This window comes from Penicillium mononematosum (assembly GCF_028829835.1).
Source record: "Penicillium mononematosum strain IBT 11891 chromosome Unknown utg000002l:1.0-8112719.0:1.0-8118358.0, whole genome shotgun sequence".
Taxonomy (NCBI): Eukaryota; Fungi; Ascomycota; class Eurotiomycetes; order Eurotiales; family Aspergillaceae; genus Penicillium; species Penicillium mononematosum.
Window position 1 is genome coordinate 1,318,936 of NW_026643272.1, and position 18,634 is coordinate 1,337,569.

The following is an 18,634-nucleotide window of genomic DNA, read 5'->3' on the forward strand; positions in this document are numbered from 1 at the left end:
CTTTGCCATAATTATCTATTATGGTCAGATATCGTTTCTACCATCTGATACCCACGGGATCCTGGCCAGTTTTAGCCACATCCGGCGTTACTTTAGCGAATGTATCTCCTTAAGCCGATGAATGAAAAATTATCCGGACCATTCAACTGAGGATAGTCAAACAGTAGCCAGCAGTAGATAACATAGCCAGCAGTAGACCAGGCCACGTTCAATCCTGACCTTATATCTTGGTGTAGTCTTGCTTGACTTCCGAGGTATACCAAGCCCACCCTGGACCCAAGCGTAGATAAGCTATTAGCTTAACCTTGGAAGTCTTAGTTGCACGCATTAACCATTTCTATAGGGCTACTTCCTGACAGGGGTTCCCCGCTCTAACTTGTACAACACGTCGAGAATGAAATAAATAACAGCAAATTGCAAGGGGTGCCCGACATCCTTGGCCTCCAATCCTATCAGGAAGGACCACAATCCAAAACTTTCCCAAAACCATCTCTCAAAAGCTATCGAAATGGCTTCAGCACGCGATTTGACCGCGCTCCCTGGATACGATTCGTCCAAGGCTGTGGCCCAAGACACTGTTAACCACGTTGACACTGACCCTGCTCATTCACTGAAGAAACAGAGTCTGTCAGACCTCTTCACTATTGTGAGTGCATCGTCCCAGCCTATCCATGCCAGGTTATTTTTCGTCTCCCCCACACTCGCATCTCGAGCTAGACAATAACAGACTGACCAACCGGATGGCGTCCAATAGTTTGCAAGCGGCTTCGCTCTGATCAGCGATGGATACCAAAACAATTTAATGTGGGTCGAACGGTTGCTCCCATGCACGACTGTGTCTAACCAACAGAACGCCTCATCAGGACTATGACCAATGTCCTCCTCAAAAAGGAATACCCCAAGGAGTACACTTCCACCGTCAGCACACGCGTCTCGAATGCTCTACTTGTCGGCGAAGTCATTGGACAGGTTGTTATTGGGTACGCACAAGACAATCCTAAAGGTTAGGGCTATGGAGATTTGACGACTGACGGTACTATACCAGACTGACATGCGACTATCTCGGACGTAAGACCGCCATCGTCTTCACAACCCTTATGTTTGTCATCGGAGGTATTCTCGCCACAGCCTCGCATGGCGTTACCATCAATGGCATGTTCTGGATGATGACGGTTGCCCGTGGCGTTGTCGGCTTCGGTAAGTAAAACCTCAATAAATTTGCGTTGCTTGCATATCCCGAAGACCTTTGGTTACTCTACTAACTATCTCCAGGCGCCGGCGGCGAGTATCCGGCCTCTTCAACTTCCGCCTCGGAAGCAGCAAACGATCTAACCCCAAAGCACCGTGGCCCGGCATTCATCATGGTGACCAACTTCCCCCTGTCGTTTGGGGGCCCATTCGCAGTGTCAATCTTCTTGGTCGTACTCATGGCCTGTCAACAGTCCCACTACAGCACCGTGTGGCGGGTGTGCTTTGGCATAGGATGCGTCTGGCCGCTATCGGTGTTCTACTTCCGAATCCGCATGCTGAACTCGGTGTTATACCGACGCGGAGCGATCAAAAAACACGTACCCTACATGCTCGTGCTGCGGTATTACTGGAAAGCGTTGATTGGGACATGCGGTGCTTGGTTCCTCTACGGTAAGCGAGCCCTCCAGTATTCACAAAAATGTGGAAACTAACACGTACAGACTTCGTCACTTTCCCTAACGGCGTCTTCTCCGGTACTATCATCTCCTCAGTCGTGCACGACGGCACGATCCTGAAAACAGGCGAATGGCAGCTTCTCCTCGGCGCAATCGCGCTGCCGGGCGTCTTCCTCGGAGCCATCCTCTGCGACCGTCTTGGTCGCAAGCGCATCATGATGATCGGCTTCAGCGGATACCTGATCTTCGGTTTGATTATTGGCTGCGCCTACGACCGCATTACGAAGATCGTGCCTCTCTTCGTTGTCTTCTACGGACTGATGCAGAGCTCGGGCAATTTCGGCCCGGGCAATATGCTTGGTCTGCTTTCGTCTGAGTCGTATGCTACCGGTGTGCGGGGGGACTTGCTATGGGCTCTCTGCTGCTATGGGAAGGCTGGTGCTGCTATCGGCACGCAGGCGTTTCAGCCTATTAAGAATCGGCTGGGGAATAAGTGGACTTTCATTATTGCTGCTATTTGTGGCGTTGTTGGGATTCTGGTGACTTTCTTCTTTGTGCCTGATCTGACGGGCGAGGATTTGAGGGTGCGCGATGAGAAATTCCGTGCTTACCTTGTTTCCCAGGGCTGGGATGGCGATATGGGTGAGGATGATTTAAAAGCTGCTGCTGATCAGGTCATGGTCCGGGGTCTTCCTAATGATGATGATAAATCCGTGAGCTAGACAGTGAAGGGTTAGAATGGCTTTCGGTGTACGGCAATCGTCGATGGACGGCCGAAGGTCAAGCATGGGGATGTTATGATATCCCCATATGATCAGGACCAACAGCTACTCGGATCTCAATGGTTTAGGTAGAACCACAGGTGGAATATCCGCTTAATCGTAGTCAATAACACAAAATCTTCAAATGCTTCGAAGTACACAACTACTACAAACATATATAGTTACAGCCAGATACATATATATCCAGCATCTTTAGTGCATAACAGCTGGTGTCTTGCGAGCCCCCTCTATTGTCTAGTCCAAGCGCGCCCAAAAGGATTGACAAAATATCGGTAATAAGCAATACATACGTTGCAATAATTCCCACGGACATAAACCTTGCAACCACCTCGCATAAGCTTAAAGCACAGACCAACGCTAAACCTCGGTCCAATCCCCGCCTATCTGTCCACATCCAACTCCTCATCTCTCCAATTCCCCTCCCCAATCCACCCCAAAACACACAATGCGTCTCACCTCCATCCTCGTCGCAGCCCTCGGCTCGCTCGCAGCTGCCGCCGATCTCGGCATCGAAGTAACCCACGCCGTCGAGTGCACCCGCAAGACCACCAGCGGCGACGGAGTTGCCATGCACTACCGCGGCACCCTGCAGTCCGACGGATCCGAGTTCGATTCCAGCTACAAGCGCAAAGCGCCATTGACCTTCAAGCTGGGTACCGGTCGTGTTATCAAGGGTGAGTTGGAAGCTATCCGCTGTTTGTGGATGTCAATCGTGCAATTGCCTATAAACATCCTGTTTATCCTGGTTATTCGTATGGAAGCTAATTCGTGTGTTTGTCGTATACAGATGGGACCAGGGTCTGCTGGATATGTGCATTGGCGAGAAGCGCACGCTGACTATCCCGCCCGAGTTCGGCTACGGAGACCGCGGTATCGGGCCTATTCCCGGCGGTGCGACGTTGGTGTTTGAGACCGAGCTGGTCGGCATTGATGGCGTGAAGGATGAGCTTTGAATTAGTGGTGTTTGATATCTACCTACGTGACCTCTGGGAGGGATTCTGATGACTAGGCCATGACATCCGGTAAAATCAAATATATACCTTTTTCGCATGCGAGTTGGTTTATAATATAGCAGCAGGGTATCTCATTTATATGTGGTAAGATGTACACTGTATACAAACCGGCTGAACAATTACAGAAGAGTAAAATAGCAACCAAACAGCAGACCGAGTATCAGTCCATCGCATCCAGAGCATTCTCGGTCTGGATATCATTCTCCGAAACCAGAATCCCGACCAGACACTCGCCAAGAATCCCCTCCCAGTTGACCCACGGGTGGATTTCCTGGAACAGCTGCGCAGAGTCCTTCCCCGCACCACGGAGGAGCTCACCCTTCCCACCTGGATGGTAAGGGGCGTAGGGCGAGATGTTATACACCTTGCCGAAGTACGAAGTCCAGGCATCCCGACCCTTACGTCCGTTCTGCTCCTTCAGCATTGACGGTGTGACTCGCAACAGGCCTGGGGGAAGGCCTTTGCCGCGGAGGTTGTTCTTCGGGTTCGCTGCTAGCGCTGCCCAATCAAGGGCGAGAATCCTGGCTCGAGAATCACTTTGCGTGATGATGACTTCTTCAAGGATACTTGTGTCGGGGCGAGGGTGCTGCTGCTAAGACGGCTGCCGCTGCTCGGTGGGCCAAGGCCGCGCTGTGAGGCGGCTGCTGATGGTGGCGGGCCCAGGGAGTTGCCGCTGAGTCGTGGGGGTTGGAGCGTGCTTGTGGGGGTGAGGCGGTTTGCTTGGTTTGCTGGTCGGGGCCGTGGGGGAGGAGGCATTAGGGAAGAGGCGCCGGTGGTTGTTGCCTTCGGGGGTATAGATGATGGTTGTGGTTGTGGTTTTGGAGGGGGTGCGAGGGATGGCTGCGGTGGCGGCTTGATCTTTGGTTCGTCATGATCACTGTTTGTCGAAGATAGTTGCTTTGCTGTTCCATTCATGGTTTGCGAAATGGACGGCATTGTGGCGGGTTGCGATGTCTCGCTCTCGCCGCTGTCTAGGCTGAATGTGGGGACTGCAGCGACGGGGGACGGCACGCTCGAAGCCGAAGCCTTGGGTGTGTGCTGTGAATCCTCCTCCTCTGTCTCTATTGATGGCGTCGAGGGCCGGGAGCCATGCTTCCGCTGCACAGGCTCGTTTGCGGTGGCAGCGGCAACCGGCGCGCCGGGGTTGGGTTCCGGGGAAGAGTAACGAGGTTCGGCCCAGCTGCTGGGAGGGTACCGGTAGAGAAAGTAGCCTATTGTTGCAATAAGCACACCTGCGCCTACCCAACCCATGCCGAACTAAATCAGAAAGGCACTGAAAGTGAGCAAAGTGAGTCCAGAAGGTTGTTCCTGATTAGAATCACAATCTTGCAGGTTCGCCGAGAAAATTGGCCCGTGCGCTGTCAATAGAAGATCTATGCAACATTCAGAGTCTGCTCAACAGAAGGTAATACTACTTGGCAAAGAGTTATTTCAATTATTTTGGTGATTAATTAGACTCGTTGTACTGAGATATCTAGAAGAAGAGAATTTACCACGATATCTCCCCAAGCGTCGAGGAAATAGAATATGTTGCCAGTAGTCAAATAGCAACATCGCTGGCAAACCTGTCTGGAAAGGAATGGACTCCGGGGAACCATTGAAAGCCACCAATTAGATATCGGTGGTAAACGACCTAGAACCAGTCAAAAACAGAAGGCGTTCATGATGTCAGTGCCTCATCATCATAATCATTATCCATACATATCGAGACGGAACCTTGCCCATGCCCTTAGGAGGGTATTGATTTTGTACATCAACTGCCCAGCATGGTTGTCGCCCACAGAGCTCTGAGGGACCAGATGTTCCATAACACAAAGCCTGTCTCAGACGCAGTCGCGCTCTTTGATGCTGGGGCTGGTCAAGTGAGTCTCAAGGCGCATGGTCCTCGCACAGCTACCTTACTTATCAATAACCAAACGGCAGTCCCAGGGTGGTAGGAAGAATCAAGAAGATCGGTGCGCAGTGATTTTCCCAAGTCAATTTCCTTCGAACATGGAGGACAAGGTTGCATTCTTCGCAATCTATGATGGGCAGTAAGGAAAGCCTCGAAGTCAGTCCTCTGAACGAGCCTCGAATTGACCAGTATCTCTAGTGGCTCTGAATTAGTTTCAGAACAAGTTAAGAACAGTCTGCACCACCTGTTCGGACGGCGGCCGGAGTTCGAACGAGAAGATTGGGCCGGGGCTATCAAGGCAGCACTGGCAGAAGAGGACAGAATTCTGTTGGATAGGTTCAAGTATGAATCTGTCGAGCCTGCCGTTTCAGGATCGACAGTAGCAATGTGTTGCATTAATCTCACCAAGGGCGAGCTGTTCGTCTCCAATCTAGGTGACTCACATGTTATCCTAGCCGAAAGGGACCCGCAAACAGAGCACCCGTATCACATCGTACGCACCGCCATTGACTTGCGTTGGTCGAGCGTGGATGCTAACAGTCACATGCTTAGCGACGTCTCACAGAGGCTCACAAGCCCTCAATTCCCAGCGAAAGGGTCCGAATTGAAGAGGCAGGCGGGACAGTCAACAACCGCAGTGGGACAGCACGCCTTGGTGGGTTAGGAAGGAGAGTGGACCTCCGAATTGTATACTGACTGAGGAACAGGTTCCTTGAACATGTCTCGGGCAGTAGGCGACCTGCAGTACAAAAATCCGTTGAATACTTTCCAAGACAACTTCGCGCCGGACCCCGCCTCATCTGCTACCAGCCGATCGGAATCTCGGGGCAACTTCCTATCCAATGACCCATACACCTCGCTACGGAGGTTGCACACAGACCGCCGTTACCTGCTACTAGTGGTGTCCGACGGAGTTAGCGATCGAGTGGACGACGTGACCCTGGTTCAGCACGTGATGAAATTATCGATGCGGGGAAAACGAGCAAATGAAATCGCACAAGAAATCGCCACCAATAGTGCTAGCAGACCTCGCAGCGACAATGCAACGTGTATTGTAGCGTTGTTGGACGGACAGGGATCGTGAGGTCTAGAGTATATATCCAATATTATACAAGATATACTCTGTATACTCAGTATACCCCTTTAGTAGTCTGTATACAACATACTTCTGTATAGTATAGTCCTATAGTTAGCAAAGTTAGCCAAAAGTTCCACTCGGAAAATGTTATGCAGCTGTGCCACTCACAGCCTACCAACGGTTCGCTCCTTACCCAATGAAGAAGGTGGTGTTGGACTATTTTGGATTTCTAATGAAATTTTAATGAAATTTTCAATTTTTGAATATTTAATATTTCCAGAATTTCCAGAATTCGGTTATTTAAAATTTATTTTAACTATTTTCATTTCTAGGAACCAAAGTAAAAAAAAAGAGAGAGAAAAAGGAAGAAATGTCTACCAACCAATCCAATCGTGCATTTATACAGAGAACATTTCAAATTTAGGAAGTTCAGGGAAACTTGGGTTTTCCGAGGGTTTTCCTTTAGTTCTATTAAATGATGCAATTTGAATTTGATATTGTATAGAGATGAAAGTATAACTGCAGTACAGCTGTACTTCGTATAGAATGCTACAATCGGGTTCTCCCCCGCCCTACGATGTGCAGGTGGTCTGCATGCCCGCTTACTGCTGTTCTGTCCCGTTTTATCCAACCAAACCTCGGGATTTCTTCATACTCCAATGGAGATGGAGCTAATCTTGAAAACCAGAGGCTCCGACGGAGGGGGCAGGACCAATCTACTGGAAATCTGTCAAACTACTTTAGGCAGGCGAGTCAGTCTCGGGGTGGAGCTGGCAAAAGAAGCATAAGATCCGGCTGTAGCCACCTTCCAGAACGGTCAACCCTGAAGAGGATCTCCCGAGTTCCTTAGATACAAAATCGCCCGTCTATTCCACGGTTTCTTTTTTTCCCTTCCCCTTTTGGTCTGATTTTTTCCATTTCCGTTATTACCTTCAAATCTGTCTTTCCATATATTGTGTCCCTTCAATGATCCTGACAGAAACCTGGGAACCCTCAAACATTCGACATGGCACCAAAGCAATGGAGTAACTTCCACGTGGGAAGAGAATGTAGCCACCAAAAGTGGTCTCGTCGGAACACCCCCAAATTCACCGTCTCCTCCGGTGACACAGTCTCTTTCGATGCTATCGACAGTAGCAATGGTCAACTCGACACATCCTCCAAGGCCTCAGCCATCAAGACCTTGGATCTCGGCCTGGCCAATCCCGTCTTCGGCCCGATCTATATGAACGACGCCCAACCCGGCGATGTCCTCAAAGTCGAAGTCCTGAACCTCGAGGTTGCCGACTGGGGCTGGTCCGCCATCATTCCAGGCTTCGGTCTGCTGGCCGACGAATTCCCAGAGCCCGAGATCAAGATCTGGGAGCTGAACCGCGAAGCAGGCTTCGCCCAATTCAAAAACATGCGGATCCCCTTGCGTCCCTTCCTCGGATGTATGGGTCTCGCCCCAGCCAACGACGAAGAACTCTCGACCGTGCCGCCCACAAACGCCGGCGGAAACATGGACTGTCGAGAGCTCAGCGTCGGCTCCACCGTCTTCCTCCCCGTTCAAACCGCCGGCGCCCTCTTCAGCTGTGGTGACGGTCATGCAGCCCAGGGCCACGGCGAGGTCTGTGGCACTGCCATCGAAACCCCGATTCGCGCTACCCTCCGCTTTGAGCTCCTCAAGAACCAACCCTGGATGACGGCTCCTCAGTTCCAGACTCCTCCCCTCGCCCAAATACCAAACCCCCTTCCCGACCTTGGAACCTACGGTGCTCTCGGTATTGCTCCTGACCTGTACGAGGCTACCAGGAGTGCTACTCGGAATCTTATACAGTGGTTGGTGCAGACTAAGGGTCTCACTCGCAGCGAGGCATACATTCTTGCTAGTGTTGCTGGTGACTTGCATATTGCTGAAGTGGTCAACGTGCCCAACTTTGAAGTGGCTATGACATTGCCCTTGGGCATCTTCTCTTGATTCATTTTATTTTTCCTTTTTTTGGAAGATGTTGGGGACATGGACTGGCGTGATACCCTCCTGGGAATATTGATTGATTTTGTGATTTCATTTAGATTGGACATATACTGGTGCGGCTGGGTTGATGTATTTGCATGATTCAGGACAAGCGTTGCACAAGCGAGCATTATATTCTAATTGGAGTCTTCTTTGACTGAGAAATCTATAGCTACTTAATCCGTTCGTTTCCTTTCATTAGTAGCGAGTCGAACCTCTATACCGAGCCTATTTTAGCTGCCGCTTTTGTGAGGGCGTGGGCCTCTTGGTTGAAAGGGTTTAATGCTGGAATATGCATTGAACAAACTGATTGTGTTCGGTGGAATTCAAGTCCTACCGTATCGAAGATCAAAAAGGGGTTTTTCCGGTTTATCCGGGATAAGCCTTGACGGTACATATCTGGTGCCTCGGTACCGGGACACTAGGACGTGGGTACTCTTTCTTAGGCGCCGCGTAGTCTGTGATCGTCGCAGAATATTAAACCGGTGGGTCTGGATATATGTGGATATAAATGGCCCGTGCTTAGTTGACATACTGCTACAGATGGTGTATTATTCTTAACACCGTGCTTTTAGCCTGCGTATCGCTCAGCGATGGGTTGGGATAAATGGTATACCCGTGGACACACATACCGTAGTCGAGGTGGGAGCGCCATCAAGAGTTATCACTTATCTAGATGAATCCATTTCTATTTTGAATCAGGTGACACGATATTCTCCCACACATGATCCACCAGAACATCCTCATAGGAGAATTCACCGAGTCAAACACTCGCCAGAAGAAGAAGAGAAGCGAAAACTTCACTGAGCACAATGTGGTCCAGATGAGAAGATCGGCAGCATATTGTAATTTAAGGAAAAGGGAGGCTCGATCCATAAAGTCCGCTGTTGCAGTCTTCAACCCTGCCCCGGTATATGCGACCTCGTACATCGGGGACATGACAAATTGGTAGACTATAGCAGTTGTGAGATGGCAGGGCATGGCGAGGGATATCCAGTAGTTGTTGAGGAATAGCTGCTTGCCTTTTTTTATATTGAACGTGTGTTCGAATAACCGATAGCGCCACGCCAATACACATCACTATCTAAAACTGTTAAGCTGGTATTACATTTGTTCTTGTGATTTGCAAAGATGCTTACCGCTTGACCCTGTTTGAATATCAATGGAGCATCCATTGTGGTCTCGGCTCGCTTCTCCCAGTGAGAGAGGTAATGGACGGCCATATCCATTTTGAACAGGGATACTTGGTGGAATCGACACCTACAGTCTACCAAAGAGCGTCGCCCATATATCTGGTGTCTGCACAGAAAAACAACATACAAATGCAACAGTCAAATGGAAAAGCGCTAAATAATATGTCCCTTCCACGGCCCCGGCGCTATCGCCACTTGCAGGGTTCCCAATCATAGCCTATACGATCAATTTTCACTATATATTGTAGACCTATGGCAGCAACAGTGCAAAATAAAACTGCCAGGTTGTACGGGTTCAGAGCTCCCGTGCTCACTGGGCCGCTTCACGAGCCATTTTGGGGATATGTACAGGCCAGACCCTAAGGGGCATTCTTCGCTTTGGCCCGGATGCGACACCCGTTGCTGAATGGGTTAGAATGGAGAATGGGCAATTCTGAATTAATATCTCACTTGGATTCATTCTTCCAAGTCTGAACTTATAATGAGTACAGAGGACGGAGCATGAAGTACAGTTGAGGTACTCCCCAAGAACTTTTCATACTAGCCGAGGGATTTTGATTGCGTCCGTGTCCCGCTTAATATCTCTTAGCCACAGGTAACAATGTAGTTAACCCCCGGTGGCCAATTTGGAGAAAAGACCGCGGTGGTCGCCTCGGGCCGACGAGGCCAATATGTACCCTTGCTGTCCCCACTTCGAGAACTAACGACCGAAGCGAGGTCCTTCTGTCCTGTCCATAGCGGATTCAATTTATATCGTCTGTCATATTGGCTCCTCGATAATCCGGACGTTAAGCTTTGCGTACTGTCCTAATTAATTCGAGTTTTCGCCCCGCACTAGCTTATGAGTAGCAATTGCGCCGTATAAGCGAGGATATTCGGTTCATCTCATCTCCGATCTCAGGGAAAGCAAGATTGAGACTGGTGCATGCAGTATTATAAAATAAAAAGTCTCTTGTAATGAAAAAAAAGAGCAACATAGTTGCTCCATCCTTGCATTGTATACATTTGTTTGATTTTCTGTGGACAAAATGAAGTTACTCTCTTTCTGCGCGCTCTCCCTCGCCATCGCAAGCTCAGCAGCCGTGGCATCTACGACTAGCGATGTCACCATTCATCTCTTGCAGGTGACTACGAGCCCGAGATCTATACCGATGCTGGTACGATTGAGGCAATCCGAAATATACTAGCCATCTATGCTTTTGCCATTGATGGTAAAGACTTTGATGCTCTTAGCAAGGTCTGTACCACCGATGCGACAGCCAACTACTCGGCCCCCCCTCAACGTGTTGACCCCGCTGAAAACGATTCAATCTGTGCTGCACATGAGCCTGGGATGTGTAACCACGCAACACCTTTATAGTACACAGCGGATCGATGTGCTTTCCCCCACCACAGCCAAGTCGGTGACATACTACCATGCCACCCACTTCGGGAAAGAGGACAAGGCGACCTAATCAAGAGGCCCGCCTATGTAGCGTGAACCCTCCGCAATTCGTTGGCTTTCCCTTAGCTACTTGATAGGCATGATATAAACACGAAAAACAAGTCACCTAGGAAAGACCCATCAGACTTTAATTGATTGGGACTATTTTAGAGAGAGATAAGGTCAGGATATCATGTCGTGCATAAGAAAGATAGAACCCCAGGGTCTAGACAATCTAGTAATAATTATGCTCAATTGGTCGATGCACACTAAAACAAAATTGGAAATGAAGTCTACCAGAACACTTCACCCGACCTGCCTTTTGTGGTCTAATGGGCCAAGTCTATTCAAGATTCTCCATTCACAAGTCCAATACAAACCCACCAACCACTACGGAGTACGGAGTACTACGACAGCGCATTCCCGAACTTCGCCACGCAATAACGGGCCGTGCGTACTTGGACATAATCGTCGAGTCTGTCCCGTTTTTCTTGAGCGCTTGTATGAGATAGGCAGGTCGGAATCCGGCACGGCGGGACATCGGGCCCACTACCGGTGAAGATTGGAAGAAGACCCTCGAAACGTCACCAACGGAACACGTGGAGGGGTTTTTTTGGAGCGAGTCATGAGGTGATACCTCCAAGGCACGGGGAATGCATTTAAGCCCGAGTTGCTATTTAGTATGCCTCCCGTACAAAAGTTCCAAATTCCAACACCGGTCTCCGGATACTTCGTTCATCTAGATCCAATGGCCACACATCATCTTAACTTAGTTTGGAGTCTCGCATCTCGGTAAAACCCCGTGGAAATGTCTTAATTGAAGTTTAGGCTGAAGTCGCTGTCTAGAGGTCTCCACCTAGAATCCCGTCTATCGATAACTATTTTGATGAGCTTGCGTATCCCGTGCCGTGCTTGGTGGCACTTGGACGCATTTGTGTGTCGACTGGCTCGATTATCGAATGGATTCTATGAAATATGAAACGAATAGCTTTTCTTTTCGAAATGGAGATTATGCTAATATTCGAAATCCTCTTGGTATATCTCTCTACGATGGAATATCTCTTTGAATAAGGGAGGTTACATATACCATTCTGCGATTGGTATCGACCTGCCTTAACTGGAATTTAACCAGGCGATGCTTGCTCGTATAAAGTTCGCTCTTCCCATTCGTCTATTTCTTTGGATCGAGTGGAATTCGAAGCATCACCTTCCAATCTCGGTAATTTCATGGCGGAGTTGGGCAGAGGGGCCGTCAATCTTGCATAACAAAAGGTCTGGTCGAAGCATGGCCCTAATTATGTATGAATAACGATTTTCGTTAGCATAAGGCTTATCCGTTTGGAAGCTATTACACTAGAGATTCATACATGTTGTTCTTCCTATAATGTAGACAGTGAAAACGAAGAGCAGTGACCTACACTTTGGTCTACTAAAATGCCATGACGAAGTACCATGAAGCCGAGCAAGTCAAAAACAGAAATATAGGAAGTTTATATGCCAGAAGGCTAGACAAATCCTCTCACCATTCTGCCCGTAACAATCCACTCAGCAGAGGTCTTTCGAGGCTCGCTGTTTCATAATTACCCCCTCAATGCCATCTCGCATCTGAATTACCAATTCCACAACTGAGAAACAGATAGCAACTTCCAATTTATCAATTGTTCAAAGAGTCGACTTCCTCAAATGTAGAGCGGAAGTGTCACATGACGTCGCGTTTTCTCGCGTTTCCTCCTCACAAGCCCCCGCGTATTGGTCAAACACCCCACATGTCATGGATCCGATCTTAGATGGCTTAAATCATGCCCAGCGAGAAGCTGTCACTTCATCTGGCTCAATCCTGCAAGTACTCGCACCACCGGGCTCAGGCAAGACAAAAACATTGACCGCACGCGTCGCGTACCTCCTCTCACACCACAAATACCAACCGCAAGATGTGATCTGCTGCACGTTCACTATTAAAGCCAGCCGTGAGATGCGGGAGCGGCTCGCAAAACTCATCGGAGAAAAACTCGAATCCCGCTTGATCCTCGGCACTTTCCATTCCATCTGTCGTCGCTACTTGGTCAAGTACGGATACTTGATCGGCCTGCGGAAGGGGTTTGGCATTGCCGATTCGGATGATACCCGCGCAATTATTAGAGTATGATTAGCACTTTTATGTTGTACCAGTTTGTTTCTCTTCTCTAATTGTCGGCCGCAGAGATCAATTAAACGACTGAAGTCGAGCATTGAAGTCAAGGCGGCGCAAGGCCGGATTTCTCGACACAAAGCACATGGACTCAGTCCTGATGCCCTGGCTGATAGGGCTAAAGCAGAAGAGTTGGAGCTTGTTGATATCTATCGTGAATACGAATCAGCACTGGCGGCCTCCAATCTCTTGGATTATGATGACCTCCTTCTACGATGTGGAGACCTGCTCCGAGACCACCCAGAATGTGTCTCGAATGTGCAGGCAGTCTTGGTGGATGAGTTCCAGGACACCAACATCATACAATATGAACTGATGAACCTCTTTGCGGCTAAGAACCGACGGATCACCATTGTCGGAGATCCGGATCAAAGCATCTACGGGTTTCGGTCTGCGGAGATCCAGAATCTCAAGCGGATGCAGCGGCGATATTCAAACACGACGGTTGTACTCTTGGAAGATAATTACCGCTCTGCGGCTTCTATCTTGAATGCAGCTCAAGAAGTGATCGAGCAGGATACGAGTCGGCCTGCGAAAGCTCTCCAAGCGACGCACTCTTTCGGGACCTTGCCGGTGCTGAGAAAGCTCCCAAATCCCAATGCAGAGGCACAGTGGATGGTACTTGAGATTAAGCGTTGTGCGGCGATGACCGGCGGTCTATTGCGCATGTCTGACTTTGCTGTCCTGCTTCGATCGGCTTCGCTGTCTACACAGATTGAGACGGCCTTTGGAAGGGCCGGTATACCATACAAGATGGTTGGCGGCCGGAAATTCTTCGACCGGACTGAAGTCAAAATCCTCCTCAACTATATGAGGGTTGTGAGCCACACGGAGCATTCGGACGCGTTGATGAATATTGTGAATGTTCCGCCACGAAGGGTTGGTGATGAGACAATCAAGCAATTGACTAGTGGTGCGGAGAAGGCCAAAATTCCACTGTGGAACTTCATCAAGGATGTCATCCAAGGGCGCCGTTCGACTGAGAAGAAATTGCAAAAGGCTGCAGAGCAGGGACTTTGCACTTTGGTCAATTTGATTGAAGCCTCTAGACAGAAGTTGCAAGATTGTGAGGATGCATCCGCTCCACGTGTTCTGATTGAGTTCATTACCGAACGTCTCTCGTTCCAGGAGTATCTCATCAGAACATATCCCCTTGACGAAGACAGTCGCTGGGCGAATGTCAGGGAATTGATGCACCAAGCCAATGAAGTCGCAGCATTTGAAGAGGAGGAGGTTGATAAAGAAATGGATCTCCCTGAAATCGAAGGTGTGCAGCAACAGCAGGCACATTCTGGCGAGGAGGCTCTCACTCGGTTCCTGGCAAATGTCGCCTTGGCTACGGAGATCACAACCAAAGAAGAAAGCAAAGAGGGAGACCAACCGTCGGAGAAAGTCACTATTTCAACTATCCACGCTGCCAAAGGCCTGGAGTGGCCAGTCGTGTTTGTTCCCGCAGTATACAACGGGAGCATTCCTCACTCGCGTGCGGAGGTGGTGGAAGAAGAGAGACGATTGCTGTATGTCGCAATGACCAGAGCACAGGCCCTGTTATACCTGAGTATCCCTATTCGTCAACCCCGGTTAGGAGAAGGAGAAGATGGTGCAACCACATTGACACCATTCCTTCCTCCTAAGTTGACCAAAACGCGCTTTCGGCCAACGGGGCCGTCCCTTCATGAGAAGGTGGTATATGCAATTGCCGATATTCTGCGTCGCCCTCGGCCATCTTTAGATGACATGTACAAGGGGCTCGAGTTCGTTCCATCGACGCTGGACGACCGATGGACGCCCGAGGGCGAGGAGGACCACAGCAAATCCGATAGCACATCTACCTCCCATGACGCTTCTGGCGAGCCCAATCCAAAGCGACGGCGGTCAGACATGAACCAGGGGCCAAAATCGACTACCTACATGTCATCGGCTGGGTATACCATGAATAATCCGACCGGGTTTACCATTCCTACAACCGTTTCATCGGGTTTTACGTCTGCCCGGGATTACATAGCGGCCAACCCTGAACCCCCCGCGGAGTCAGCCTCAAAGCCCCCGGCAGGTGCAGATGCAGATGCAGCTGGGGCGAACAAACCGAAACCTCTCAGCAGTGCAGGCCGTAAAGACGGACTAACTCAAGCAAGCATATCCAACTTTTTTGCAGGCCCAGGATCATCCCAGAAGAGGGAGCCGGTTCTGTCTAGCCATCCACAGCCACCACCATCCCGAAGATACGAAGGGGTACCTTCGCAAGACCAACGCTCAGGGGCAAGAAGCATTGTCCCAGCTACTCTCTCCTCTCACCGTGTCCAGCCCCGGCCACTTATTCCAACGCGGCCGACACTGGAGCCTACGAACCCCAACGGCTACACGTGGCTGGCAGCTCCATCAAAACCAACCCTGAAACCTGCCAGGACGTCGATGACGCAGGAACAGAGTAACAGTACTTCAGGCGGAAGAGCCGGGGCAGACGAGGTGAAACCCGAGAGCTCCACCCGCGGGTTCCAGCCCGTAACGACGTTCCACAGCACGACGATGTCAATGGTGCAACAAGCACCGCGACGGACGTTGGGAATTCGGCGGAGCATGAACGGGTGGCAAGACCGGATGAAGCGAGAGGGCGGTGGATAGTCGAGCTGACACGATTTACGATTTCGGGGGCTGGTCTAGAATCCTGACGGGATGGGTTGTCTGTGTCCACGGGACCATGTCAGAAGGGGCAATCCACACGCTTCGCAAGCTCATTGCTGGTTTAGGCGTTGCTGGGGAAGCCCGGGGTATACTTAGCTTGGAAAGTGATTGACCAGGAAAGGGTTGACTCCAGGGCCAGAATCTCGGTCTGGGTGGAATGACGCATATCCATGCCGTGCTGAGTAGACTATGACTTGTTTATGCATTGCTGTATAGGGAGATGTATATGTACCTAAAATTTCATAATTACTACAAGTGTTTTCCCCATGGCATGACCCTGTATGAATTGGGGCGGGCAGATCTTCCGATGGAGCCTAATAAGCCTAATACGATTAGGCAGGCTTCTGATTATTGACTAAAAAATGAGTGTCAATATGGAATAATAATTGAGAGCTGAGATTCTGGACCGCAGTGGAGTTACAATTGCGGTGAATGGGAATCAATAGCCCCTGGTTATTTCGTCATTTCACCATATCTCCAGGGCTAGTATCCGGAGTATATACACGCACTTGTGTACAGCCGCCATTGGCGCAGCAGATAAAACCTAGCGGTGAGAGAGGGAAGCGAGGAATTCCCCCAACGCATTCATTAAATATTACTATTTTCGGTCATTTTCAGTTATTTTCCAGTTATTTTCAGTTTGGGTTATTTTAGTTATTTTAGTTACACGACCAGTCCAATTCCGTAAATAGTCTAGTCTAGTGGGTCAGGAATGGCTGACTCATCAGTAATATTACAATATAGGACAATCCTCTAGTAACTTTGGACTGTTCTGCTTCCTCACTGGCTGCCCTGCCTTTCCATCGACCCTCTCAGCCAATCAACACTTCAATCGTGGCAGCCTCGTAATTACCAGGCACCAAATACGTCAGGGGTGATCCATTCCGAGCTCTTGACCTCTGACAAGTTCCCCAGAGTGTAGATCGGTTGAAGCTCAATGGGCTATACAAAAAGAAGTCAGTCGCCCTCAATCAACTTCATCATCCAAACAGCCATTATCAACAACATCGCACTATTGTCTTTTTCTATACTTTTGTTCTTTATCTTGTGTCTATATCCTATTTATTGTCCTTATAATCTGCTCACAGTTCAACACTGTGTGCCTCACGCTTTCTATACATACCTCTTCATCTTTACCTCTTTACCTCTTTACCTCGATCTCTATCTCTATCTCTATCTCTATCTTTCTACTTCGATCTCTTTTAATACCCTAATATCCCTCTTATCCATCTCCATCTCCATCCTCAAACCACAAACCACAAACCACAAACCATTCCTCCTACTATTCCATTCACCATGCCACACAAAGTGAACAACTCCAACTCCACACTAGCCAGCAGAGGCAGCAGCAACGACCAGGTAGCCACCGAAGTCCGGAATCTGAGTATGTCAAGTCCACCACATCCCTGTCCCGATCTCCAGATCCAGCCCGAGCTAATGCAAGACCCTAGCAACCAATCCCATCCGCAAACCCCCGGTGGTCATACACAACAAGGGCGGCCGAATCTACGACGAGACGCGGCCGTCTGACTGGGACAAACAACGCTGGAAGTAGTTGTCTCTTTACTTGGCAACACTTGCCTACGTATGCATTGCCTCAATTGCTGCATACGTAGGTTGGGATCGAAGGAGACGCGGATAAACGGGTTCATTTTACACGCGCGTTACAAACACGAAAAAGAGGTCCAGACCAAAAAGAAAACCAAAAAAACCAACAAAAGAAAAGTGAGGCGATGATCGACAAAGATGATTTGGGGAGATCATTGGACGCCAATATCCCCTTTTTTTTCGCTCCCTTTCTCTTTTTTCCCCCCTGACCAGATCGGGCGACTTTATTCTTCTGATCTCTCGGATTCTCGGGACTGTGCCGTTTTCCCTTTTTCACTCTGAATCCCTGCGTCTCCCCGGATTTTCGCGTCTCCACTCTTCTTCCCCTTGTATCAGTATTTTGTGAGGCGTTTTGCTGCTTGTTTCACTGGTCTTCTCTTCTCTCTCTACTCTCTCCTTTTTACTTTCTACCCTTCCAACTCTACTGGTTACTGTTGAATACGTGTTTGCCTCTCCGCATTGTTACCTGGCAGCTAGCTGCATGGTCATGTTGTGGCTAATTGGGTAGACACCCTCTTATTTGTTTTCTTTTGTTGCGATGCATAGCGTGGGTATTATTGGATCTGCTGGATCGGGATTTATTGCGAATGAGCGAAATTGTATTCTCAAGAGAAATATCATTATTTTATTATTTAATCTACTATTCACTTTATTTATGGTTCTTTTATGTCGGAAGATATATAAATAATTGGATTGTCAATTCATGTTCGATCTCCTTTTGAAACACGTATGCCTTTCCTAGCATTGGATTGCAAATATACCTAGGTAAATATATATTCCAAACCTTATTCTGCAAGCAAATCTAAACGAACTTGGCGTCTTTCCATTTAAAATATAGTGTTAGTTGTCATTCGGACAAAGTTGGTCCATTTATTATACAGATAAGCCTCGATCACAGTAAAATATATATGAGCCGTTGTCAGAGCACCGGAGTAGTAGTAGTAGAAAGTATAGCAACAGAACAGAGGGCTAACAGTATCAACGTATTCAGAGCAAGGGAATGATATCGAAGCTGATAGTCAGAAGAGCAGCATAGAGAGAGCAACATGTTGGTTCCGCGTGTTCATTGATGAGATAGGACCACGGTTACTACGCAGTAGTTCGCAGACGGGGAATCCTAAAAAGGAAAGG

The 18,634-nt window shown here is 49.0% G+C and overlaps 7 protein-coding genes across 7 annotated transcripts; 6 read left to right on the plus strand and 1 right to left on the minus strand.

Annotated features, from left to right (window-relative positions):
• Window positions 1–508: 508 nt before the first annotated feature.
• N7519_002255 (uncharacterized protein) lies at window positions 509–2,368 on the plus strand (the record flags this gene model as incomplete). The annotated part of the gene is made up of 6 exons (XM_057289033.1): window positions 509–646; window positions 755–804; window positions 864–980; window positions 1,046–1,197; window positions 1,273–1,641; window positions 1,692–2,368. 6 exons carry the CDS (start codon window positions 509–511, stop codon window positions 2,366–2,368), a joined length of 1,503 nt encoding a protein of 500 aa, XP_057150235.1.
• Window positions 2,369–2,873: 505 nt separating this feature from the next.
• On the plus strand, window positions 2,874–3,381 carry fkbp3 (peptidylprolyl isomerase family protein FPR2; the record flags this gene model as incomplete). Its single annotated transcript, XM_057289034.1, has 2 exons — window positions 2,874–3,133; window positions 3,216–3,381. The coding sequence occupies 2 exons, from the start codon at window positions 2,874–2,876 to the stop codon at window positions 3,379–3,381; spliced, it is 426 nt and encodes a 141-aa protein (XP_057150236.1).
• Window positions 3,382–3,601: 220 nt separating this feature from the next.
• N7519_002257 (cytochrome b5-like heme/steroid binding domain-containing protein) lies at window positions 3,602–4,692 on the minus strand (the record flags this gene model as incomplete). Its single annotated transcript, XM_057289035.1, has 2 exons — window positions 3,602–3,919; window positions 3,979–4,692. The coding sequence occupies 2 exons, from the start codon at window positions 4,690–4,692 to the stop codon at window positions 3,602–3,604; spliced, it is 1,032 nt and encodes a 343-aa protein (XP_057150237.1).
• Window positions 4,693–5,207: 515 nt separating this feature from the next.
• Window positions 5,208–6,419, plus strand: N7519_002258 (PP2C family serine/threonine-protein phosphatase; the record flags this gene model as incomplete). Its single annotated transcript, XM_057289036.1, has 5 exons — window positions 5,208–5,303; window positions 5,365–5,474; window positions 5,534–5,828; window positions 5,888–5,990; window positions 6,043–6,419. The coding sequence occupies 5 exons, from the start codon at window positions 5,208–5,210 to the stop codon at window positions 6,417–6,419; spliced, it is 981 nt and encodes a 326-aa protein (XP_057150238.1).
• Window positions 6,420–7,419: 1,000 nt separating this feature from the next.
• Window positions 7,420–8,373, plus strand: N7519_002259 (acetamidase/formamidase family protein; the record flags this gene model as incomplete). The annotated part of the gene is made up of 1 exon (XM_057289037.1): window positions 7,420–8,373. The coding sequence occupies one exon, from the start codon at window positions 7,420–7,422 to the stop codon at window positions 8,371–8,373; it is 954 nt and encodes a 317-aa protein (XP_057150239.1).
• Window positions 8,374–12,796: 4,423 nt separating this feature from the next.
• On the plus strand, window positions 12,797–15,835 carry N7519_002260 (ATP-dependent helicase; the record flags this gene model as incomplete). Its single annotated transcript, XM_057289038.1, has 2 exons — window positions 12,797–13,165; window positions 13,226–15,835. 2 exons carry the CDS (start codon window positions 12,797–12,799, stop codon window positions 15,833–15,835), a joined length of 2,979 nt encoding a protein of 992 aa, XP_057150240.1.
• A 1,356-nt stretch (window positions 15,836–17,191) lies between these two features.
• Window positions 17,192–17,450, plus strand: N7519_002261 (uncharacterized protein; the record flags this gene model as incomplete). The annotated part of the gene is made up of 2 exons (XM_057289039.1): window positions 17,192–17,279; window positions 17,347–17,450. 2 exons carry the CDS (start codon window positions 17,192–17,194, stop codon window positions 17,448–17,450), a joined length of 192 nt encoding a protein of 63 aa, XP_057150241.1.
• Window positions 17,451–18,634: the final 1,184 nt, after the last annotated feature.